General features: G+C 38.0%; 1 protein-coding gene across 4 annotated transcripts; it reads left to right on the top strand.

Moving 5' to 3' along the window:
- Positions 1-3359: 3359 nt before the first annotated feature.
- Positions 3360-13122, top strand: LOC132636291 (pentatricopeptide repeat-containing protein At5g55840). 4 transcript variants are annotated; one of them, XM_060353096.1, is made up of 6 exons: positions 3360-3571; positions 4408-8170; positions 8317-8410; positions 11887-11951; positions 12048-12084; positions 12540-13122. In XM_060353096.1, exons 1-2 carry the CDS (start codon positions 3397-3399, stop codon positions 7674-7676), a joined length of 3444 nt encoding a protein of 1147 aa, XP_060209079.1. In that variant the 5' UTR covers positions 3360-3396; the 3' UTR covers positions 7677-8170; positions 8317-8410; positions 11887-11951; positions 12048-12084; positions 12540-13122. The 4 variants fall into 4 exon arrangements, with proteins under 4 accessions (XP_060209079.1, XP_060209080.1, XP_060209077.1 ...); XM_060353097.1 differs by lacking the exon at positions 12048-12084; XM_060353094.1 differs by having other exon boundaries at positions 12048-13122.
- The last annotated feature ends 2958 nt before the right edge of the window (positions 13123-16080 follow it).

Raw genomic sequence — 16080 nt, 5'->3', positions numbered from 1 at the left:
TTTGGGGTTAAAAGTGAATTATGGGAAGTTAATAATTCTTGAAAAAAAAGGGCCAAGTGGCCGTGTAGTGTGGTGTGGGCCTTGGCCCACATGGATGCATAATATAATTAAGATAAAAGATGATAAGTTTATCATATTCTTCATCTTCATCACTTAGAAAATTCAAGAACCTTGGAGAAAAAGAAGAAGAGCTATTCGGCCATGGTAGCCAAAAATTGAAGCCCTCAAATCTTGATCACAAAAAATATTTTCTTCTAGCAATTCAACCAATTGGAAGGTCCTCTTTAACGTGGAGTAGTTGTTGGAGCAAGCAAAACACTTATTTGTGCACTTTACCACCCTAGCCAAGTTGAGAAGTGTAGTGAAGAAAGGTAAGGTTTAATCTTCTTTTTATATGTTATGGATGGTTTGTGTATGTTGTAGTATGTAGAAATAAATGAAAATCATGAAATTTTGTGTGTTTGGGTGGTGGCCGAATATGGGCTGCTTTGTATGGCAAGGAATGAACTAATTTTATCTAGTATTTTGGTTGTTGTCGTCTTGGATTCTATGATGAAAATGGAAGTTCAATAATTCTAGTTGAAGATGTAATTGTCGGAAAGTTGTTTTAGAAGCTAATGGTACATTAATACCACTTCTTGTATTTATGGAAAATAATGTTGTTAGTGTGTGAATTATTGGTGTAGTTCATGAATTTGAAAGAAGGAAATGTGTTGTTATTGCTATTGTTGCATTTTGGAGGTTTCAGGTGGAGTGGCATATTGGTTAGATTATTTTGAATATTGTGCAGATTGTTTGAAGTGTTCTTGAGTTTTGTTTGAATGGTTTCGGATTAGTATTTGAGTGTGCGAGCATTGGTGTTAGCTTGATTGTATGTAGTTGAAGTGAATGTAAATGGAATGCAGTCGAATTATGTAAAAGGGAGTTGCTAATGTTAGAATGTGTTTTGAATTAATTGTTGATGTTGTTAATATGGTTGTTGGTATTGTTGTTGATGATTTGGTCGAGTTGAATTCTCGGGGTTGTTGAATTTACAGGGGAAATGCTGCCCAAATTTTTGTAGACAAGTGCTAGCTTAGGATTGAATTCCTAAGTACTTGTAGCTAACGTTTGATATTTAATGACGTTATTGTAGATCTTGGGGAGCCCGAGACTTGAGTTGGGATTAGCTTAGGAAGCGGGCAAGGTATGTAAAGCTTACCCTTTCTTTCTTTTGGCATGCCTTAGATGTAAATAAGATGTGATACAAACCTCGGGGTAACTCCTTTCATAAGATCCGAGCATGTCGACGATTCTTATTCACTTCTTGATGTTACACTCCTAATATAGTCGAACTATGGTCCTTAGGTCTTTTGCATAATGGGATAATGAACGTGTATACAGAATTTTTGTTCTTAAAAGTCTTATGTCGAATAATGTCTCTAACTTTCATAGACGAGCTCGGATCGCTTCGATACGTTCTTAGGGAGTTCTAAAGCGAATAATGGTTGTAACTTTCGTAGGCGGTCTCGGATTGCTTTGAATCGTTCGTAGAGGTTCCTGTAGTAAAATGCCCATAACTTTCTTATACTAAATCGGATTGACTCGAAACGTGTTTATGATCCTTCAGGTGTCGGTAAGTGTACTTGCCTATCAAGTCTTAAAAATTGATTTATGTGCATATAGTTTCTCACTACTCTGCTCGTGCATACTGTTATTATATCTTTCGCCGAGTCCCGGGCCGGTTTTGTCATCGTGCGCACTATGTTATATTCGGCAGTATGATGCGTTACGGTTTCCCGAGTCTCCCACTAGCGGGCCGGGTACCGTTTATGTATGTTATGATGTTATGATGTGTTATGTTGCTATGATGTGTTACGGAGATGTTACGGGGATATGAAATCTTCTGGAGTATGATGTGTTGTGGCGCCAATGACGGGGTGGCGACCATGTTCCCGAGCCCTATGCATGATTTTGATATGCATTATTTGTGTTTCAAAAACAAGCATTTTGGTATATTGATTCTTGTACTCGTTTTCCATACTTCTTATTTCAGTTATGATCATGATTATTGTATTTCACGCTTTATATACCCAGTACCTATTTCGTACTGACCCCCTTTCTTTGAGGGGCTGCGTTTCATCCCCGCAGGTACAGACGCTTGTTCTGGTGACCCGCCAGCTCAGTACACCTATTCTGCTACTTTGGAGTGCTCCCCTTGTTTTGGAGCCAACATTGTGGTACAGACTTTTCCGTTGTATATATATGTATGTATATTCCGGGGTACGGCGGGGCCCTGTCCCGTCATATGATTCTGTTGTTACTCTTAGAGGCCTGTAGACATACACGTGGGTTGTGAATAGTTACTGTTCAGTTATGTCTGTGTGATTTATGTCTTAAGCGGTTCCATTTGCTGTGACAGCCTTATCGACTTGTATGTATATACATATATATTTCTGGGGCGATGTGTTTTACGACAGCCTTGCCGGCTTCTGTGTGATACATTTGTTTATATGCGACCGCTTGAGACGACGTCTGACCTTCGTATCTGGATAAGCCATTTGCATGCCGATTCTGGTAAGTGAGTGTGTACGGGTGTCCAGCTCGGGCACTAGTCACGGCCCACGGGGTTGGGTCATGACATATAAGAATTGTACTGAATAAGTTGTATTAGTTATTAGCTATACATAGGTTGAAAACACTATCAAATAATGAATTAAAGGCTTAATACATAGTCAACCCCTTAAACTCGTTAGGAAATTCTATTTAGACACTCGAACTAAGATTTGTTCCAATTGAACATCTCAATTCCTAATAAAGTATTCCAACTAGACACTTTCGATTTTAATTTTGGATTTTTTTTGCGTGTCATTCATTTTTAAGTAATTAAGTTAACCACATTAATTATGTTTCCTCCTTTAATTATACACATTCGTCTCAATAAGTCGTAAAACCCCAAACATTTTCTACTTGAGGTTGATGCGTATAATTAAAAGAGATGACATATTTTATGTAGTTAACTTAACTATCTAATAGACGAATGAAAACATACACAAAAAATCTCCAAACTTTGAGTAATCAATTCAAAAATACTTTTTTTTAATATTAGAGCAATAATATAAACAAACTAGGTCTCAAAAAGTGTTTTTGTAGATAAATTACTTTTTTTCAACTTCTAAAAAATAATTTTCTGCTACTTCAATAGCAATTATATCATAAAAACTTGGCCAAACATATAAAAATTCATCTAAGATGAGTGTATATATATATTCTTAGAGATACTTTTAATTTCTCAAGCGATTTTCCCAAACAGACTATAAATACGACAATATATACTCGTGAGTCCACCGTTATTTGTCCACAATGCACTTCTTAAGAAACATATAGTACTATATATTTTAGTTTAGTATAATATTCATGTTAAGCTGTGTTCTGTCGGGACTCGAGACAATAATACGCTTCAAATTGTTGGCTTCCCCACAGTGTAACCAAACCCACAAACAAGAATTAACCATGGGTGCAATGCGTCCACAGTTAAGTGCCGGAAAAGCTAGAGCTTTCTCTCAAATGGGGTTCTTCTCTGACACAGCAAGTACTCTTCCTTCTCTTTCTCTTTTTTATTACTTTCCTTTTACTTTTATCAAATTTTTCTCTCTCTCTCATCAATGTTTACACAAAATAACAACAAATAGCCCAGTCTGTGTATCTATGGGTGTGTTTGGTATGAAGGAAAATGTTTATCGTTGAAAGTTTTTCTAGGACAATAAGTGAGTATTGTACTTAGTTTCTTCTGTTCGGTACATAAGTAAAAGATACTCCACCCGTCTCAATTTAAGTATCTTAGTTTGACTAGGCCGGAATTTAAGAAATAATGGATTTTTTTTTAATCTTTTGGTCTTAAATTAACGATGTGTGTAGTCCTTATAATCTTATGGTCTTAAACTTGTTGTGTAGAATGTTTGAATTGGAAAACTTACTAAATATAGAAAGAGACTTTTTTTGAGATAGACCAAAAAGGAAAGTAAGACACTTAAACTGAGACGGAGGGAGTATTATTCTAAAAGCATTTGTGTATAATCTAGATAAATACTGAATGTGATGGGGTTTGGGGGTAGGGGTGTGGATAGTCCGGATGGGGGGCTTAGGGGTGGGGGTGGGGTGGAGATGAAGATGAGGTGTTTTGGAGGGTGGGGAGGACACAATCAATGTGGAGTGCCACTCGTGGAACTTGTAATCCCTACTTCTACTAGGGAAGTCATTTTCGTCATTTTTGAGGAACTTATTTTCCTAGAGAAAATATTTTCAAAAGTTTTGACCAACCGAACATGGGAAATTTTGGAAAACACTTGCTGGAAAGCATTTCCACCATACCGAACACACCCTATATTTCATGTATGTATTTTTAAGTTTTCTTATATATGTGAGCAGGTGGAGAAGGGGAGAAGAGCATCTACACAATTTTGACCTTGGATCGTTGGGACTCGCTCAATCATATGGGGTATAAAATGGCTTCACTTAGGCCCGTTCATGGCAAGTTGGCTTTGAAATTCTTGAACTGGTTTGTTAAGCAACCTGGTTTGGAGTTCAGTCATATTATTAATATGTATGGCATCACGACCCACATACTCATTAGAGCTAGAATGCATGACTATGTTAAGTCAATTTTGGGGCATTTATCTGACATGGATATTGGGCCAAGTTCTGTTTTTGGTGCTCTAATGGATACATATCGCCTTTGCAGTTCAAACCCTTGTGTTTTTGACCTCTTAATTAGGGTTTATGTGAGAAAAGGTACAATTAAAGATGCTCTTAAGATATTTGATTTGATGAGTTCTCGAGCATTTAAACCGTCGGTTTACACTTGCAATATGCTCCTAGCAGCAATCGGGAAGAAGGGGAATGCTGAGTCCGTCTGGTCGTTTTTCAAAGAAATGCTTGCTAAACGTATCTGCCCTAATGTTGGTACATTCAATATACTTTTACAAGTTCTTTGTGCCAAAGGAAAGGTCGAGAGTGCAAAGTATTTGCTTGCAAAGATGGTAGAGAGTGGTTATAACCCTGATGTGGTTACTTATAATACTTTGCTTAATTGGTTTTGCAAAAAGGGAAGGTATAAAGCAGCTTTAGAACTGATTGATTGCATGAATTGTAAAGGTCTTGAAGCCGATGTTTGTACATACAACATATTTATAGATGACTTGTGCAGGAAGAACAGGAGTGCTAAAGGTTATTTAGTATTGAGGAAGATGAGGAAGAGATTGATTGTTCCAAATCATACTACCTATAATACTCTTATTAACGGGTTTGTGAAAGAGGGGAAGATTGACATTGCAGTGAAGATTTTTCATGAGATGTTGAAGCTGAATCTTTCACCAAATTGTATCACTTTCAATTCTTTGATTGATGGGCAATGTCAAGCAGGCAATCTTAAAGAGGCTCAAGAGATGCTGACTGAAATGGAGACAAGAGGTCTACGGCCCAATGAAGTTAGTTATGGGGCTCTCTTGAATGGTTTCTGCAAGCATGGGATATTGGATTCTGCACGAAATATCGTCAAGAAGATGAAGCGAAACGGATTGTCTATCAATCAGGTTGCTTATACAATGTTATTAGAAGGGATATGCAAAACGGGGTCGCTTGGAGAAGTTGTACCGTTACTTGAGGATATGTTTGAGAGTGGTATATGTCTCGATGTTGTTGCATACTCGGTACTTCTGAATGGATTTTGTAAAGCTGGAATGCTAAGTACAGCAATGGAAATATTATGTAGGATGTACAAGTTTGGAGTTTTCCCGAACGATGTAGTATACTCTACTTTGATCTACAACTTTTGCAAACAGCAAAATGTCCTAAAAGCAATGAGAGTCTATGCAATGATGCACAAAACAGGCCATCATCCTGACACTTTCATATGCAACTCACTGATATCTTCTCTTTGTACAGGTGGAAGAGTAAGGGAGGCAGAGGATTTCATGCGTCACATGCATAAGATTGGTCTTGTTCCCAATTCTGTTGCTTTTACTTCTGTTATTGATTGCTATGGAAATGTAGGTGAAGGGTTAAAAGCATTATCCTGGTTCGACGAAATGATTAACTTGGGTAGACAGCCTAGCTTTAACACCTACGCAAGCTTACTAAAGGGAATATGCAGAGGAGGAAACCTTACAGAGGCTCTTGGATTATTTGATAAACTTCGTGGAAGTAGCTGTGCGGCAGATGTTGTTGTCTACAACTCATTGCTGGCTGAGATCTGTAAGTTAGGCCACTTCCACATGGCATTAATCCTTATCGACGAGATGGTTCAGAATAATGTGCTCCCTGATAGTCATACCTACACCAATCTCCTAGCTGGCTTGTGTGGGAAGGATAAGTTGGTGCCTGCGATTCTTCTGTTGGAAAGAGCATTGAGTAGAGGAGACCCCTCTTCAAACCGGGTCATGTATACTTGTATCATTGATGGACTTTTCAAGAGTGGCTTGCCTAAGGTTGCAAGTTACTTCTATGATGAGATGACAAGAAAAGGTCTTACCCCAGATACTGTGGCACTGAATGTGGTGATGGATGGTTACACAAAACATGGACAGATGGATAAGGTGAGCAGTCTCTTTTCTACAATGAGACAGAGAGGTCAAATGCCTTCCTTGGCTACACATAATATTTTATTACGAGGCTACTCGAGACAGAAAAACATATCTGACTGCTCTAAGTTATATCAGTCACTTAGAGAAAAAGGTCTTGGTCCAGATAAATTAACATGCCATTATGTGACCCTTGGACTCTGTGAGTCGAGTCTGCTGGATATTGGGGTTAAATTTATGATAAAGATGATCTCGGGGGGAATAGTGGCAGATAAATTCACATTCAACATGATTATCAGTAAATATTGTGAAAGGGATGAGGTGAAGAAGGCCCTTGATCTTCTTACTTTAATGACTTCCTTAGGTGTTTCTCCTGATAGAGACACTTACAATTTGATATTTAAGGGACTGAAAAGAACATTGGACTTCCAAAATTCACATCTTCTCTTGCATAAAATGATCGAAGAGGGTTTTGTCCCAATTGACAGACAATACTGCAATTTAATCACTAGTATGTGTAAAGTTGGAGATGTAAAGGGAGCATTCAAACTAAAAGATGAAATGGAGTTGTTAGGTGTTAGTTCCCGTAATATAGCTGAGGGTGCAATTATAAGGGGGCTTGTGCGTCGTGGGAAGATGGAGGAAGCAATGCTGGTCCTTGAATGTATGCTACGGGTGCATCTACTTCCTACTGTTGCCACATTCACAACTGTTATGCATGGACTTTGCAGAAGTTCTAAGCCCTTCGAGGCCTTAAAATTGAAAGCTACTATGGAGCTTCATGGTGCAAAGCCAGATGTTATTGCTTACAATGTCCTCGTAACAGGCCTTTGTGCTGGTGGATATATTGATGATGCATTTGATCTCTATGAGGAGCTGAAAGAGAAGGGTATGTGTCCCAATATTACAACCTTCACGGTTCTTCTCAATGCATTTTGTTCTGGGAATGATCTTGCAAAGGGTGAAAGCCTTCTAAATGATCTGCAAGAGAGAGGACTGGCAGGTGGATATTCAAATACCCAAGCGTTATGTGAAAGACTGACAATCATGAAGGACAAGCTAAATGCTTTAAGGAAGAAGAAAAAGAAAATAACCCGCAAGGGTGGCTCAGTTGGTTGAGCATGGGGCTTTCATAATGGAGGTCTTAGGTTCGAAACCCCCTGCCTACGACAGCAGGGGGTTTGCCTTCTGGGTTGAGCTCGTCACACGGGGCTTGACTAGTACGGGTTATCTCTCCTGTGTGGTTTGCGAGCTATTGCACAGGAGCTGAGTTTATCCTGTGCTCACCCGAAGGGTAGCGGCTGCGGGTTCCCATGTCATCAAAAAAGAAGAAAAAGAAAAGAAGATAAGTATTGATATAGAAAGATAACACTGGGAACAGTTATCTAGCTTGCTGGAAATGAGGTCTTCATGAGGGTCTCATGGCTTAAACCAACTTCAATGGTAATCACGTCTATCTGAGACGTCTGCAACTGAAACTTTGGACATTTCTACCATTTGAAGTGTATTTCTATGTTCGGTATCCTTTAAGATATCTGACCTACAAGGTGGATATAAGGATTATTGCAGCTCACAAAGTGGTCTATTGTGTATCTGACACTCTGTCCGAATAGGTATTTGGCATTGCTTGCTTTGGTTATTCTGTTTAATGCACCAGGACTATCTAGTAAGCTTTATCTTCAGTCCTGATCAATTAGTTTGTTTCTGCTGTCTGGTTGTTATTGCTGGGTCTTTATGTTTGGACTCCTTACTTCTGCAGCTTATGTGCTCTACATTGAAGTGCATTTCGTTATCTAGCAAGACGACTAGAGTTGAAGTGTTGCAAATCACATCGAAGCTTTTTTCTTCAATATGTAAGTGTGTATTTCCCTTGCATGACTTTTTTTTTTTCCCAATTTGAATAAGTATGCTATGGTTAAGAGCAGTATGTTTGTGTTTACCTGATCAGAAAAGAAAAAAGAAAGAGGGAAAAAAACAGTATGTTTGGATAAATTCCTCTAGCTTGGGCAAGTGAGATAAAACTTTTAACCTAGGCACACAAGGATGAATTATGTGGATAGTGAATGTTTAAGAATTAGTGAGTGAAAGCCATTGGTTAGGGCAGAAACGACTTCCCACCGTAGCTTGCATTCTTACAAACTCTGAAGTGAAATGGATTTACATATGATTGGGGTCTATTGTACGCAGCCTTACCTTACATTTCTGCAAGAGGCTGTTTCCACGGCTCGAACCTGTGACCTCCTGGTCACATGGCAACAACTTTACCAGTTACGCCAAACAATCATATGTTAGCGTTTGTAACACCTGCATGGGAGCCTTTATACTTGTATTTCAGGACCAAGGCCGCATATGAGGATCTTTTGGCCTTGACTTTCTTCTCCGTCATCCTGTAGTCTACAACAATGAATTCTGTAGGCTGCTTTGGGACATCTCCCTTCATTGGGACAAGTGGTCTTCTTATCACGATGTTCCACAGCTCGTAATCTCTACAGTCAGAAAATCTCTCATTCTTGCTTTCCACCAACTGTAATGTTGTCCATTGTAACGTGGTGGTCAAGTAATGGACTGTCCTTCATTCATAGCAAATGGTGCGCTCATCTTCAAGGATCTATCAAGGTGTTAGCCTATTGTGTGAGAATCTGCTCTAATACCAATTGTTAGTCTGGTGCTCCTTAATGACTCAGGAAGGGGGGTTGAGTCATACCTAATTTTCGTCAACTCTTAAATTTTGCCTAACTCGACTATTAAGCATGGTTCTTATGAGTATTTAGTTCAAACGACTAAAATAGTAAAGTGCGGAACAATAAGAACACATGATTTAACGTGGAAAAACACTTGGCTCAAAAGGTGCAAAGATCACGACCAACCCCAGTAGGATTTAACTCCAAACTCCACTAACAAAGTGAACCAAAAATTCAGATTACAAACCCTTGCAATCTAAGACTTAACTCTAAGCCGTGACATCAACAGTCACCCGGCTGCTATACTCCCCTTAAGTCACTCCGACTTGAAACAACAGCAAAATGTTTCTCGCAACAAACAAACAACAACCTTCTGAATAAGCAGATGATTACAACTCAAATAGTTCTTCTGAATAGGCAGATGATTACAACTCAAATCTTAATACAATTGAACTAGGACTGGACTCAATGTATAAAAACGACGACGTACGGACCAAAATCTTTAGTCTGGTTCTTCACACTCTCAAATGATCAGTTTTCGTACTTCCAAGAACGACAGAGTTGCTTGAATGCTCTAAACTGTTTCTCAATCTCTCAGTTTGTGTGAATGACTGACTCCACCAAATTACAACAACATACCCAGTGAAATCCCATAATGTGGGGTCTGGGGAGGGTAAAGTGTACGCAGACCTTACCCCTATCTCGGAAGATAGGGAGGCTGTTTCCGGAAGACCCTCGACACTCCTGCAAATTAGTATACAATATTTTAAAAATTCGTGTTAGTAAGCACATTAAAAAGGAAACTACTTACTTTGGAGATCTTATCAAGTAAGGAAATCGAAATCAAATCAAAGTCCTTTACCGAAAAGAATTCTAAAACCGTGTCTTACCAAAAATAACTCCAAGTCGGTCAACCCATGGAGTCCTTTTACAACTCAAAATACTATGGAAGGTTCTTGTGAATATCCAAAATATATTGCACGAAAGATAATGGAGATATACACATATACAAAAGATAATGGAGATATACACATACTCCCTTTGTTTCAATTTGTTTGTCTTACTTTCCTTTTTAGTCCGTTTAAAAAAAGAATGCCTCTTTCCTTTTTTGGCAACTCTTTAATTCCAACTTTTCACATGGCATGATTAAGACCGCAAGATTAAAGGTATTTTGGTACATTCTACATATCTTTAATTTAAGACCACAAGATTCAAAAGTCTTCTTTACTTTCTACTTTCTTAAACTCCGTACCAAGTCAAAACCAGACAAATAAATTGAAACAGAGGGAGTATATTTTCTCATATACTTTTCCTAAAATATCTCAAAGACACAACTATTCAGCTCGTTAGACATAAGCATCAAGGACCTGGTTATTAGCACAATTCCTTCAGAGAGTATATTGTATTTGTTAACATCAAAAACATCAAGACAACAATAGACATTTCTAGTTCCAGCTTGCAAAGAAACGCTGGGGTGCCCTCCTTCTCCTGTCCACAACTTTGTTTGCCATCAATGCTGAATCTAAATTTATCTTCCTTCCACTACCGTTTTCCGGAATATTAAAACAGTGTTTTCCTGCACCCTTTTTAGTCTATTAGCAAGCATCTTAGTCATAATGATACAAATACTTTCCACTAGACTAGTCAATCTGTAAAGTTAATTGCCTCTTCCTCCTTCGGTATTCTGGAAATGGAGGAAGCATTAACTCTTCTCAAATTTGCTGAATCATGGAAGTCCGTCATCTCTCTGAATTTGCCTTTCATTGAAGGATCTGAGCAACATAGCTCTGGCTCACCCAATTCATGTATTAAGTACCTCTTTTTCCCCACCACCATGTCACCTTCTCTGTGAAATCCGCCGCCCTCGGTCACACGCTTTCAAAACCTTAATGGGTTGGCATTCTTCTTCTCTTGCTAGAATGCAGCATGATCATGCTCACACTTGGCAGGTGATCTAAGGCAAGTCTGGGTTGGAGGATTTGGATCATTTCCACGTTCAAAACTTCAAATCCTCCCTCTCCCAAGCAGTTGATATGAGGAACCTGTCCAACCTTAATCTCAATCTTGAGTCCTCTGCCTTGGACCATGTAAATCTAGGAATGGAAGATTAATATGAGAATTGCTATCAATAAATTCTGAGAATTCCTCCTTTACTCCTGACATCACCCTTGGAGATATATACGTACTGTGTGCATGTAGGAGATTGATAGTTTTTATTATTAAATTCTGCAGAATTTTCTCGGTATGAAAAGCATTAGTAGAGGGATAAAAGTAAGCCGTCACGACACGTTCAGTGAACTCAAATTCAGTTTCCGTTGATGTGTACCAAAAGCGGTCCCTGAAAGAAAGACTCCAAACTATGTAAACTTAATTTCCCTAAGCAATATTGCATTATTCCTGCTGGTAAGGTTGTCAGGAGGCCAATTGTGAAACATAGGTAAAAGAGTGCCCCTTTGAACTCTCCTAGTCACTTCAGCAATACCGACTAGAAGAAATACCTACCTGATGCTTAACTTCTTAGTTCCTTTTGCAGTTCTCGGAACTAGCACGATCCAACTGACAGCAAGATGCAATAGCTTAGCTACAAATGTTGTCCATCCTTGAGTAAGAGTATGCTGAATATTCTTGTTATGATTTGGCTTATGCAGGTACTGTTCTCTGGCAAAACACGAACAATTCCTGCCTCCACCGAACTTTCTGAAGAAGAGATAAGGTATCGTTTCAATTGTCGTTGATCATAATCCTATTCAATAGATCTTTTATCCGTCTTGGTTATTTGTTGGAAACTAAAGTCAGAAATCGCTTTCAGAAATCAAATGCCTTTGCTGCTAGGTGACGGTGATCAGGTATTTGACAGTTTATTGACCTGATATGTCTACTTGTGACAAGCTTTTTCTTGTCACTTCTTTCTCAACACCTCCCTCCACAATAAAAAGGTAGAAATGATATGGAAATGATGTGTGTGGATCATCAGGAAACCATATGGACTCAAATTACCTTTGGATACCGCATTCTCCAGACTTTTCGAAACCAGTTTGTAAACACCATTTAAGAACTGTGAATTTCCACTGTTCTCAATGGTTGTCTCTCTGCTTTTACCTTGGACTGGTCGAAGTCTCGGAGTATTAGATGCTAGAACCCCTGATCCTAAAGGTGATCATTTATGTTCATCTACCCCAGCTCGTACTCCGTTTGCTGGAAGATGAACTCAGTAACAATGGCAGATGACTTCTTCTTAAGGCAGCTCCCTGATATGCTCTGTACCAGAACATCTTTAACATATGTAAATCTAATAATGAAGGCAGGCAAGCCGGATGACGGTGTGGGACATCTACTTGCAGCCAGTATCTGAGGCAACTGGAGGAGTCTGGCAGAGAGGTGGAATATGCAGTGCTCATTTCATTTAGCTCATTTTCTTTCAATAGCAGATGCTCGTCGTCTTGTTCTCATGGCAGACAAAAGATGTAACTTCTTAATGTAGTTAGAAATAAGGCTTAAATGCATGTGCGGCCCCCTAAACTTGCCCTTTTTTTTTTTTTTCATTTTGGCACCTCAACTAAGTGTTGTTCCTATTGAACCTCAGAACTCGTTCTCAAGTGTATCCTCAACTAAGTTGGATTCTGTTTGATAGACACACTTGAGGACGAGTTCATGGGTTCAATAGTAATAACACTTAGTTGGGTGCAAAAATGAAAAAAAGGGGCAAGTTTAGGAGGCTGCATATGGATTAAGCCTAGAAATAAACTTGTTTTGGCTTATGTAGTGTTAACAATCAACTGACAAGGTCTAGTTGTCTCTCACCATTTTTATATTTTGTCTCTCCCTAAAATTATGTGTTTATAATTATTAATTTATCTCTCGCTTAAGTAAATTTTGGAAGGTTATAGCAACGTGTTAAACGGAAATGTGCTTTCTCCAGCACAGGATTACTGAGTATAACATGATTAGTTGCTTGAGTTAGTCTTCAATTAGTAATGATTGGTTGAGTAATGTCTTCAATTATTAATTTTAGTTGTTATGAATTGAATGTAAAGTTTCCAAAATTGTAGTGGCTGGCTTAAGTGTTGTCATAAATAGTAGGTTGATTCTGCAACTTTTAAATTTATATATATATAAGAAAAAGGAAATTTACTAGACGCAAAAGGGATAAATGACCTTAGAGGATATCCTTAGTTCAGTCCCACGCCATGCAATAATCAAAGGCAAAAGGTGTATAAGCTAACAGGACATATGAATAATAATAGGTGCATCCCCGGTGCGCACACGCAGACACCCATAGGACTATTTTCATTGTAACAAAAGATTAGTGCGACAAGTATGGACATCGAATTGCAGGGAACGTAATGATCATAAAATTAGAACGATAAAAATGATGAAAATGTAATGGGCAAAAAGAGTAAGAATCTCATTAGGAGTCCTCTTAGAACTTATTCAAGTACAAAATATATTGTTAGTGCAGATTTTAATGATGATTAATATATTTCGCAGGCACAAAAGGAAAAGAGGACTAAAGTTGCAAGTGAAAAAAAAATGAAGGACTCCAAACAAACCCTAATCAAAGAGGGAGAACACTACAAATCCTCCTAAATGGGAGGGGAAAAAAAAAAAATCAAAGAGGGAGCTAGCGACGGAACATAAGAGAGAAATATTGCATTAATCAATTAATGCATTGACATAAGGAAAGAAGGTATCCTTCCCAGTACCAACGGCCAGTCCTGTTTAAGGAATCAAAGTGCCAAACGCCCTGAAATCGAGGAAGATCAATCAAAACAAATCTTTAGCCAAGATCGCGCAAGTACTGAGCAAGGAAGTGAAGATTCCAAGTCATTCTAAGATATTGATGGTTGTAAAATACTTCTACATGGAAAGCAATCAATCACAAAAAGCTCTAACCTTATTCTTGGAACTAGGACCAATCAATTCCTCTTTCCAATGATCAATTCTCTTGGGTAGCTATCTCTGTGAAAGAAGCCTAAACATTTACTTTTCAAGACTATATAAGTAGGCTCAATCGACGAGGACAAATATACTTTCGTCTCAACCTTCTCAAGTTCTTTGCTCTAATTTTCATAAGAATTGTAATTTTGTGAGATTTCCTATATAAACAAAAGAGAGAGGAGAGATAAAATATAGTTGGTGAGGCATTGTATCAAAAAATTACGAGAGTTTGAGTGTAGAAGTAGGAGCTCCATTCAAACAAATCATTGTACCAAAACCATTGCAAAGAGCTGCAGAGAACACCCTTGCAACCAAAGGGGACTGGATTAGGATCTACATTGGATCTGAACTAGTATAATAACATAGTGTCATTTGTTGACACCCAATTTTGTCCCGCCTTCCTCCAAAATATCTATTTACGCTTCTAATATTTTTTGCAACTTAAGAAATAATTATTTATATTTTTACTACAATTATTAGCTTTTATTAATACCGGCATTTCATTATTCTATTGTAGTCACTAGCTATTGTTATTTTTTATTATTATCGTTATTACCATTATTATTACTATTACTATTATTATTATTATTATTATTATTATTATTATTATTATTATTATTACTATTCTTATTATTATTATTATTATTATTATTATTATTATTATTATTATTATTATCATGATCACTTTATTACCAGTATTGTTATAATTTGCATTATAATCATTTCAGCATTTTTACCAGCTTATGCACACGCATCGCATTTATCTTCGCATAATTAAATAATAGCATTTATTTACTGTTGACTTTCAAAATGTTATTGCACGGCCATTATGACATAATTTCTATTTTTTATCTGAGCACTAATAAATACGTACTTTTATATTAGGTAATATTTTGGCACACGTTAGCATATAATTAATTAAAATAGGTCTTAGAAGCCTAAGTTATTTCTTTCATTCAGCCCATATTTTAATTCATCAGCCCAATCTGTATGAGGCCAATTCATTACCCAGCCCACGTTTTAATTCAATCAGCCCATTTTAAATGACCAGCCCACTACCCGAAATACCCATGACTCGACCCGACTCGTCAACATAATGAACCACTAGGGTTTCTATTCTTCATGGCCGCACTCGTCTTTCCCCTTCCCCCTCTTTTCCTTTCTCTCTCTCTCTTCTCCCTCTCTCTTCACCGTCTCTCTCGGCTCGGATGAAAATAGCAAAATCACAGACCCTTTTCGCCTTCCCCAGACCGTGCATGGTCGATTTGGGAAGGGAAATTAATACCCTGTACCCCCTATTCGGAGTCAACCTTTGAAAGTTTGTCTTCTTCGTTCCTTTTCTGCCTTCGATCTGAAAAACCTTAATGAGCTTTGGGCGTTTGTGAAGTCCAAATCTTGCTTTGTCAGTTGCTTTCATTTTCGGGTACAAGGATTTTTGTTTCTTTCCCCTTTTTCGGATCAATGACAGAAAAAGGCTCTCCAACGTTCAGATATAGCACGAGCTTTGACTCGATTTTGAATCTTGGTTTTCAAATCCCACCCAATTTCGAACCCAAAAAGAAACCCTAACAAATCCCCTATAAATATTCGTTTTCGGAAGTAGAAGAGGGGGGTTCTTTTAGCCGCAGGAAGTTCCCTAAAATTAGAGTTCGTTTTAGCCGCATAAAATCCCCTTAAAAAATTAGTGTTTTTTTAGTTACATATTTCTAGTTTCAAGTAAAATACTAAATTTTCTGTTTGCTTACCCCTGGCATTCGTTCGAATCCGAGTGATACTAATTCGGAGTTTGTGGTGCTTCGAGGGAAGATCGAAGATTGAAACCCCACTTCGCTGCGCTCGAAAAAGGTAAACAACTTCTTCTATGATTAGTTTAATTCCATTCCTTGGCTATTTAATAAGTCGTT

This window comes from Lycium barbarum, chromosome 4 (genome assembly GCF_019175385.1).
Source record: "Lycium barbarum isolate Lr01 chromosome 4, ASM1917538v2, whole genome shotgun sequence".
In the NCBI taxonomy this organism is placed as follows: domain Eukaryota; kingdom Viridiplantae; phylum Streptophyta; class Magnoliopsida; order Solanales; family Solanaceae; genus Lycium; species Lycium barbarum.
This window is presented reverse-complemented; position numbering and strand designations above follow the sequence as displayed.